General features: G+C 37.0%; 1 protein-coding gene across 1 annotated transcript in view; it reads left to right on the top strand.

The window, feature by feature from the left end:
• The first annotated feature begins 3,738 nt into the window (after positions 1 to 3,738).
• Positions 3,739 to 10,734, top strand: part of wipf2a (WAS/WASL interacting protein family, member 2a) — a 10,349-nt gene continuing 3,353 nt past the window's right edge. The window contains exons 1-5 of the mRNA XM_079845345.1: positions 3,739 to 3,874; positions 5,801 to 5,926; positions 8,642 to 8,774; positions 8,852 to 8,995; positions 9,075 to 9,701. Coding sequence (XP_079701471.1) covers positions 5,867 to 5,926; positions 8,642 to 8,774; positions 8,852 to 8,995; positions 9,075 to 9,701 — 964 coding nt within the window. The 5' untranslated portion in view covers positions 3,739 to 3,874; positions 5,801 to 5,866. The remainder of the gene's footprint in view (positions 3,875 to 5,800; positions 5,927 to 8,641; positions 8,775 to 8,851; positions 8,996 to 9,074; positions 9,702 to 10,734) is intronic.

The following is a 10,734-nucleotide window of genomic DNA, read 5'->3' as shown; positions in this document are numbered from 1 at the left end:
CCTTTGCTGAAGTGTTTTTACTTAAATGTTACATTAAAAATATCTTGCTATATCAAACCTGGAAAGCATGTGAGAATACCTGTAAATGAATGCTATTAATATATATATATATATATATATATATATATATATATATATATATATATATATATATATATATATATTATATACATACTATATTATATACATACTATATATATATACTAGTGGTACTCACTGCATAGTCAAATGACATCCAGCTCCACCTATCTGAAAGTCTAATGGGTTGGAGAGGTATAGGGTTGGGGTGTGGTTGAATATTCTAGCTCCACCCATTAGGGGAGCTAGACATACCTATTTTCTCTGCAGTGAGCAACCTTTAAAAAAAGCACAAAAGATTAACATTTTAGAGCTAGCAAGTTAGAGCTTATTTGTGGACTTATTTACATACTAAATTGTGATTAGTCTTCTATCAGTCATTTATTTGCATACTGAATTGTGATTGGAATTTTGTTGAACACATTTTATCAAACTGTTGATGACTTTGTGCAGCAGTTGACTGTTTTTCACAGTACATCTCTTACGAGAGAAGGATATTTTACCAACAACTTCTAGTGATGTTAAAATATTTGCAAATATGGATGGAAATTCATTGAATAAAAGGGTGAAAACTCTGAATCTATCATAGACCATTGGTCTTCAACCGGTGGTCCACGACCCCTAACCGCAGCGGTACTGCAGGGGGTCCACCAATTAATGTTTGATCACAAATAATTTTTTGATAAAAAAAAAACATGGGGAGAAAACATCACAAAGTCAAATGCAAAAAAAGTACCCTGAAACGAAAGCAGAGTACCCTCAGTTGATACTGTTAGGGCTGTAATCTCCCAGTCGATTAGTCGATTATTAGTCGATACGTTCTGGCTCGACCAAAATTCTGATTGGTTGATTTTTTGCCGCGTTCATTTCATCAGGTGGAAAGCACTAATTGCTAATGGGGGCGTTTTGAGAGCACCCCTGTTTCACAGGTAACTGTCTTTCTTTAGAACACCCCCCTTGTTTTCACTTCTTTTGGATTAGACCAACCCACTGGAGAAGGGAGACAGATTGAAGTAGGCTAGTTTGATGTATTTATTTAATTGTGAGAGCGTTTTTTTCTGCTCTTGATCTGGCTTGTTTAATAAATACTCCTTTTTTATTAAAGTGGACGTGCCTTTTGTGCTTAAGAGTAAAATCTTTTAATTAATAGTCTATTCGTGTCTAAGCTGAGCTGAGCTCCTCTGTTCACAGAGCGGCTGAAATGATAGTGTCTGTCAGTTATTATAATACATATGACAAAAACAATTGTCTAAATTATGTTGCATATTCCTCAAAAGTTCTTGTGATGATATCACTAGTTGACAACATAGTGCTATATTTTCGGAAATCATGATATTGCGCAGGTGCACGTGATGCAACGCTGTCAGAGCCGACAGACTCGTGTGTCAAGACTCATTTCAGTGCAAAATAATCAGGTCAAAAACTATTTAATATACTGCAAATAGCCTACTAGTTTTTTATGTTTATTTATAATTCATTTAGGCAGACAACAAGGCTACCAAGTACTGCACACAGTGCACAGCTAATTCATTTAACTTTTTTTTTTGTCGATTTTTAGTAGAAAATTTTAAGGACTTCAGTCGACCAAGATTTTCTTTGGTTGATTACAGCCCTAGGAGAAACAGATTTGGCAAACATTGCATTTGATTTTGTGCTCTGGAGAACGTGAAACATTCCTATTCACAGCAGGTTTTGCAGCGGTGAGAAATGTAGCCAATCATAGACATTGCTTGTTGATCTCTGGAATGCAATGGCCAATCAGAGGTGTTTAAGTTAGAATCCACTCATCGCTCAAAACGAAGGGGGGTTTTATTATTCAGTGCCGAGTTCTGCACGCTCGTGAATTCTCATTAACAAAGACACAATAAGTAAGAGATTCATTATTATTCAGTGTAGACAACTTTACTGATTTTGATGGAACGCTGTAAGATGAGTGACAGCTTAATTGTGATTGTAAAGTGAGTGCTCTTTCGTGCTTTATATAGCTCTAATCCATTGAATTAGGGCTGTAACCACCATAGACATTAAGGACATTGAGCACAAAATTAGAAATGGCCAAATGCCACCCCCCCCCCCCCCCCCCCCCTTTTTTTTTTTGTTCTCTTTTGGATCATGCAAAGTCTTCACACAGATTAGCACGTCAATCTATCGTTTAATGTCATTTAGGGGATATCTATTATTTCTGGTGAAATCACAAAACAAACTGCACACAAACGTGACCCTTTTTGTGTCTATACAATCATTGAACATCTTTGATTTTAATGAAGAAAAAAAACTATATGAGGGCAGACTAGAACCTGTAACCTTCGAAACGGTTTACAAAAATTCTATCACCAGACCACTAAGGAATTTGAACGTTAACTGCGGATCTATGTATTTATTCACTAACGGTAAGAATCTCGAGACTAACTATATATTTGATGCAAATTAATGCAAATATTATTTGCAAATAGTCCCAAAATGATTATTTCCCAACTAGAATTAGACCTAGAATTTCGTTCACTGTTCTGTTTTTTAATGCTTTATAAAAATATCAAAATTGGTCCCCCCCCCCAAGTTTCAAGACATGGTTGCATTGAATAAAAGTATTGTTTTGATGCTGCTAAGAGAACGACAGCCAATTACAAGCTGCAAAGTTTTGGAAGTGACGTCTACATAATGTGTGATTCACTCTCGAAATTGCAATGGTCAGTAATAACTGTGCTAAGGTTCAGGTAAATGTTTAACTGTCCATCTGATTAGTAAAATAAATGTATGACTGCAAATCAATTAAAATAATTTACAACAACTGCAAACAACTAATGAATTGTTATTTTCATCGCAGCATGTTGTTTATTATAAAGCATGAATCTCAATTTTAACAATGAAAAGTAATAAACAGAAAGTGATGCATGTGCAACAACAATAATGCATAGTTCTGATCTAATGTCTTAACATAATATAGTTTGTATTAATATCGAAGGCTATTTGCTATGGAGCTCTGTTTGACACATTTTGTATTGGGGGTCCCTGCTCCATGTCTCTATTGCCTATAGGGGTCCTTGCCCTGAAAAACTTTGAAGACCCCTGACTAATAAATATGTTATTGGGTCTAAATGAACAAAATGGAAAAAAAAGAAGAAAAAAAAACTTTAGAACTTCAAAATGAAAATCTGTGCATTTTGACATAAGTCCTAAATTAAAGTTATTAGAAATACCATAAAACATCTAGTATAGTAGCCTATTAGTCACCATGGTAAATAAATAAAACAAAATGACAAAGTGATTTAACGACGTTTATTATGGTTTTATATTATTACCTTTGCGTTTTGGCAGACGCTTACCGTTTCAGGGTTACGCAAGGGAAAGAGGTTAGCCATGTAGTTAACGTTACAGGTCTTGCTTTCCGGAATCAATCGGATTTCTTCGGCCGCTTGCCTCCATTTTGTACCGACTCCGGGATTTCCGGGATTTCGTAGAACTGGGTTCGCCGTAGCCCATGGTCCACCGTTGAACAATATTGCCCTCGATCATTGGGCAGCAATGTTAATAGCAACAAGCGATCCTGGTTCGTAAATCTTTGACTTCCGTGCTTTTATTTCATACTGTGAACTGTTTGGAATAAGTTTGCAGAGTTGACATTATTTACCAGCTTTCAGTATGACAACGGACCACAGTAAACTCTCGCCCAACTAGTTACTTAGTTACTAGTTTTTATTTGCTGGCCGATCAGACAGTGGATCATCGGCGAAAGAGCACCCGGTTACTGCTTAACATTAATGTTGTTTGGGACAAGATCTCGCATCACGACCGACAGGTAAGCTTTGCCAACGTCTTTACAGCCGGAAGAGCTGTAAACGTGTCACGTTATACTATTTGTTACAGTTCTTATTATATGTTTTAATGGATACACGAGCGACTTAGCTCTAAGTTTTTGCATACATAGGTTTTGCTTGTGTTGTTTTTATTAATCAGCGAGTCGTTCAGACCGGTTTGTGAACCGGTTCATCAACCGATTCATTGTAATGATTCATTTTAAAAGAAACATTTGTTTACGAATCTCCATCATATGTGTTGTTCATAACATCGTCAGTCGCTCAAAAGTTTGGGTTTTGCCCAGTAAATACATACATATAAGTGCTTAAACCTGTCCTGTATCACATTTCACGACTGTTCAGGATCTTGTATGGTATGACAGGTATGGTCACTTTGGTCTGTGTGCACACGCACAGTTTAAATATTTGTTGTATGATCATGTTAACCGACATTATATACACAACACGTCATTTTCACAATCTGGTTTGACCTCCTTCCATTCATTTCCTTCTTTTTGCTCTGATATTATTATCAGCGACTTTTAATCTATGAACACATTGGTCTGATCTGACATTTATGATACTGATCTTAAATCGTAAATGCCCCAAATATGGTATTTATATCTGTAATACATGCTTTTAGAGACCTCTTTTAGAGTGCCAAACTAAATTAACCCTATAAACGTTAACATTAGAAATCATATAAAAATCAATTTTTAAACAAACCTTTAGACAAAATATACAATATTTTGTATCATCATTTTATACATCAGGTTTTTATGGCCTATATAATATATGGTAACAACACTCCCCTAAAAAAAACCCCTCAATTTTATTCAGAGGCCAAAACATTTGCTGTTATATGGAATTCTGATAGCTTGTTATGTAAATCAATATAACAGACTACTTACATAAAATGCATATGCATATTAGTTGTAAGTCTATATCTCCCAACAATATGGTTACAATTATATTTCAATTCTCTGTAGTTTTAATTATGGGGTGCAAAACATATAATGTAATGCAATACATTGATGATTGCGTGATGTACACATTTATAAACATTCCTCAAAAGCCTTATGGTATTGTATTTGACGCTCACATTTTCTGAAAACTGGATAATCAAGTAAATAATCATATGGGATACTGTAGGCTTTATAAGGTTGAACACCTTTGGTCATGAGATAAGATAATTTACAGCTGCCAAGTAAAGTCATTCTGTGGTGTTTTAAAGAAACTGTATTTGTTTGCCTCTACAGGTCACCATGTTTTAAAGTGGGTTGATGAGGCTGGTTTATTTCTTTATTGTAGTATCCATGTGATTTCAGGAATCAATCCATATGCAATATTTGTTTTAGATTAGGTTTGTGTGCAATTTTTGTAATTTTATTCATTAGACATGTTCATAGACAAAGCATGATTAAATAGAGCAGCGACAGGCGTTTCAATTACAGTGTGTAATAGCTTGAATGTAAAGAAGATGAGCCATTCAGGTCATACGCGTACAGGTTTTATTCAGTGTTTCTCCGTGCTTCACCTTTTTTCACACTCTCTCACTTCCATTAGTCGTTGTGTGACTGCAGATCCTGCTTAGCAACATTCCGGTTAGTCCTGCTGAAGCTTTGAATCACTCCACTTTATCTGTGGACCGTGCGTGAGCACTTCTGGAGTTCCATACTGGGAAAAAAGAGGAATTGTATTTTTAATCTCCATTAACCTTCTATATAATTTGCTGCCCATTGCCGAGTAGTTCCTGAAAGTTTCAGGTGGTTTCAGGTACTGTGACGTTACATTGATGTTGTTAACCACTAAAGAATGTCACTGGGATGAGTCATGTTTTCAACTTTTAAAGTAGTTTTGTAGTGATCTCTTTATTTACCTGAAATTGCACATGGAAGTCTGATGGCTGTAATTCTTTCACCTTGCAGAGTTTTTGTGAGGAAACCGAGTGCAGAAGATTGAGGTGACTGTTGACATCTCCAGAAATCACCAGGATGCCGATTCCTCCTCCTCCCCCTCCGCCTGGACCTCCACCACCCCCCACCTTTAACCAGGTCAGTTTAAAGCAAAGAGCGGGTAGCACATGTGTCCATTCTCAGAGACAATTTCTTTTTTTTTTCTTTTTTTTTCATGTTGCCTTTTTCAAACCCCCATTGCTTATTTTTTGTTACACGAGTCAATGACAAATATAGAAAAATGTAAAAAATCTACAGCACATGTATCGAGGTCTTAGAAATGAAGATTCCAAGAAAAGTAGAATTTTTAACTTTGATCCTTCCTTACCTGCGAGTGTAAAAATTTGAAATTATTATTAGTTCAAAAATATCATTAGATTTAATTCAGAAATATTTTTTTAACATATTTTTATGGCCATTATTTTACAAGAAAAAAATAATTGTATCATTATGTTTTTGAAGTTTGGAGAGTGACACCACATAAGGCTGAACTAACTTTGTCATAAAAAAAATCTGATATTTTAAGAGACTTTCTTTGATTCACAGTCATCGGGGTCTGTAGATGTCCTCTCTTATATTATTTCCAGTTTTATGATTTTTATGTATGCTTCTGCCTGTTGGTTGACCACATGACTTTCATTTGGTGGACAATTAAAAAAACAATATTAATAAGCAGTCAAGCATTGTTTTGTTACTTTAAAAAATAATGTATTTTTTCATTATAAACTATAAAAATAAAAAACGTTATGCCCCACAAAACAAAATATTGTAAATAAATGACTTTTTAATTCAGAAATTACCAACTATTTTCAGCATAGAAATTCAAATAGTCAATTTTATTATTTAATAAATGAATAGAACTGTTTTGCTAAATACAAATGTGTTTACGCAGGGCCGGCCCTGACCAATTTGCTGCCCTAGGCAAGATTTTACTTGGTGCCCCTTGTATCAAGGTTTAGCACCACATGTTTTCATTTTAAGTTGCGGAAACACTGGTACTGTTTTATTTTTTTAATGCATTGATGTTTTTTAATTTTTATTGTTGTTGTTTTATATGATGTCCAGTCCATTCTACCCCGTCATTATGTTCATGATATTATTATTATTTAATTTCTTTAAAAGGCTGATGATAGTTAAACTATACAAAAATAGCACCTACGCCACATTACAGCCTAAACACAAATAACAAGTAATTGCATCTAGCATTCATGCACAGACTATTGAGAACTAGCAAAAGTGTTTGTTTTCCAGTAGATGGCAGCAAACTTCCACTTATATGCACATTCATGTTTTCACCATGAATTAAACTGAGAAATTTAGATATTTAATGTGAAATTTACATAAAATGTTGCTATTTTAAATACACCTGTATATAAATATCATTACTAATTTCGGCAAATACATTTTAAAATGTCCATATGTCCCCTTAAAACTGCAGAACTGTAGAGTATAAAAATTAAAGAAACTGTTTATAGTAATAACCATCTGTATATTATTCACTGTACATATTCACCTGTAAATTCTGTTTATAGTAATAACCATCTTTCTATTTATAGATATATTTATATATATTCAGTACATATCCATGTCCTGCACTTATGCAAACGTTGTATATCCTGCACTTGCTGCTATTGCACTTCTGGTTAGACCTAAACTGCATTTCGTTGCCTTGTACTTGTACTTGTGTAAGGACAATAAAGTTGAATCTAATCTAATCTAATCTAAAAACATTAGGTTATTAAAAAAGTGATATTACATGCGTTTAAAAAAAACAGATATGATTGTTTTTTTGACAAAATACACTATCTGTGGCCACTGGAGAACCCAGAACAGCTGCTTGCATATAGTTTAAGGTAAAACTGGAATTAATTAGCGTACATTCGTATTTCACTACTATGCAGTTAAATAAACTCATTCATTACATCACTTTACCTCTGTCTTAACACTGCAAAAAATGCTCTTCTTATTTACTAATTTTTTCTTGTGTCCAGTCCAAACAGCAAAAAATTCTTAAATCAAGATGTATTTACTAGTAAAATGATATTAGATCATTTTTTTTTCTTGTTTTCTGGGGGGAAAAAATCTAAATTAAGTGAGTTTTAGCTTAAAACTAGCACAATTATCTGCCAAATCGGGTGAGAAAAATGATCTTATTTCTGTTTGGGACAGAAACAATTAACAAGATTTCAATCAGAAACAAGATTATTTTTCTCACCCCATTGGCAGATAATTTAGCTTGTTTTAAGCATATATTCACTTAAGAAAAAATATAATTTTACTTATCTAGTAAATGCATCTTGTTTTAAGAATTTTTAGATATTTAGACTAGAAAGACAAAAATACTAAATAAGAAGAGCATTTCTGCAGTGTTTCCCTTATCTTGCCTGCATCAGAGGGCTTCTGTTTTTTATGACACTACAATTCGGCCATCCGTCATAAATTATCAGGCAACTTTCACCGTGTCTACACCTGGAGCGAGCCAAGCACCCTAAAAAATGAAAGCAATCCTGTCTACATTAGATGCGGCGAGAGGCGACGCGACACAGCAAATTCCATAACTGATCAGAAATATAAACTGATCGCGCGTTATATTTCTGACGCACTTCAAGTAGCTCGGCGGGGGAGATTGATGAGGCGGACCGGGAAGATGCGGGGGACTTGGTTAAGTTTGTTTGCGCTTTATTTGGTAATATTTCAAATTAATATGAATAAAATAGTATCAGTTATAGATTTTTGCGCCCCTATGGATGAGTGGCGCCCCTAGCATTTGCCTATTCCGCCTATGCCACGGGCCGGCCCTGTGTTTACGTTCAGGCGAACACCACACCTCCGAAAATCAATCGAGATGAAGGGAAAGGAAGAGGAGCTCTGCTGTCAGATATCTGCAAAGGCGCTAAACTGAAGAAGACCAATGTGGTCAATGACAGAAGTGCACCCATCATTGAAAGTAAGTCAGCTGTGTACATTTATGCTGAAAATACAGTTAATGTTTGACATGACCCACCTAACAATTTGTTTTGGCAGAGGCTGGAGGTCGAGGTGGCAGTGGTGGTGGTGGTGGAGGAGGTGGAGGTAGTGGAGGTAGTGGAGGATTTGGAGGTGGTTCTGGTCCGAAGGCTATGGGAGGGTTGTTTAGTGGAGGAGTGCCTAAACTACGACCAGTCGGAGGTAAGTTCCCCGTTTTACACCAAGTACTTCAATGATGGGTTATTATCTCAAACTGTTTTTTTTTAATGTGTCTGCACAGACAGCTCTGTAGGGAGGTCAGCATTGCGTCCGCCTGGCTCTCGCCCTGCAGTACCTCGTGTTGCGAGTCATTCTGAACCAGACGGCTCCAGTCGTGGTGATGGAGGTCGCTCCTCACCTCCTGAACAGCCACGACATCAACGTCCCTCCATGCCAGATGTCCCCAAACCATCTGCTGCCAGCAGCTCCGCAAAACCCACCACCTCCGCTCCACCTCCACCCCCGCCATTCAATCGCGGTGGCAACCGTGGACCCTCCCCAGCCAAACAGAGTCCTGGGGCACATAGTCGTGAGAAACCCCTTCCACCACCACCTGCAAGCAAGGGGCCTCCACCACCTCCATCTTCTGCTCGTGATGGGCATACTAAACATCCTCCCCTTTCATCTCGCACCTCTTCATCCTCCTCCTCCTCTTCTTCAAATGCACCACCACCACCTCCTCCTTATCGTCAGCCACCTTCTGCAAATGGAGACCCTGCCCCTGAGTTGCCTCAGAGGCGAAACTCGCTGAACAAGAGAGGCCATGCCAATGCTAACGTCCGTAGCCAGGCCCCTCCTCCTCCAACGTCTGCCCAGCAGAACAGACGACCCCCACCACCAATACGCGATCCAGTGGGCCGCAGCACAGGTAAAACTGTTCGAAGCGGTTTAAAACCTCAAAATGTAGTCTCACTACGCGCCGGCTACACACTGCAAGCATGGCGTGAGCGTCTCAGCTGCATGGCGTGTCCGTTTTTTTATTTCGCCTTTGTTAACAGGTTAGAGCTTGCACACTGCCTTGTGCTGGAGCCACGCGGAAAATGCGTGCATGCTAGAAATAGAACTTCCGTGTTGGAAGTGTTTCCAGACAAAATAGAATAGGAAAAGATGTTTATATGTCATTTTGACACACATACATATAAATAAATGACATTTTGATGTTTGAAAGTCTCTAGGTTTTGACATAAATGCAGATATAATTGTAATTAAAAATTTAAAAAAAATTATCGATTTTCAAATATTGCACCTGTCAATACGGAACTAAATATTCTGTAGCCTATTTGGCCCTCAATACTGCCGACGTTGTCTTTACTATATCAGTAGGGTATATATTTATGTTTAACATGAAGTTAAACACTACGTCACCTAGCAGCAGCAGCGCCGCGCCAGACACGTTTCTGGTTTGCAAAGACACTGAAAATGCCACGCAGCTGACGCGTAACAGAAACGACACGCTCACGCCACGCTTACACCATGCTTACAGTGTGTAGCCGGCCCAAAGAGTGAAACAGTGCCTGCCCAAGTATTTTTTTTTTTTTTAAAGTCTTCGCTAAACAGTTATAAGCCACGAACCAAACCAACTAGCTACGAGGTGAATCACAACAATACAAACTTAGACTCCCATGAAGCTTTTCCAACGACATAAACAAAATAAAAATAAATATAAAACTTGATTTTCTATGTTGATTATGTATATAGAAACAAAATATTTTAAAATGATTGCAGTAGTTTGAGAGCATTGGGAGTTTGACTCGATTATGTCATTTGCAGTGCTTCATGGGAGTGGACAGACATTTAATTGTTTCCTTTGGTGCGATTTGTTTGTTTCTCTGCAGAATCATGGAATCAGGAATTTATCTGTTAAACACAATTTTATTCTGTTTATAAGGTTTGTAAGGTAC

Source organism: Gobio gobio, assembly GCF_949357685.1.
Source record: "Gobio gobio genome assembly, chromosome: 19".
NCBI classification, from domain to species: domain Eukaryota; kingdom Metazoa; phylum Chordata; class Actinopteri; order Cypriniformes; family Gobionidae; genus Gobio; species Gobio gobio.
This window is presented reverse-complemented; position numbering and strand designations above follow the sequence as displayed.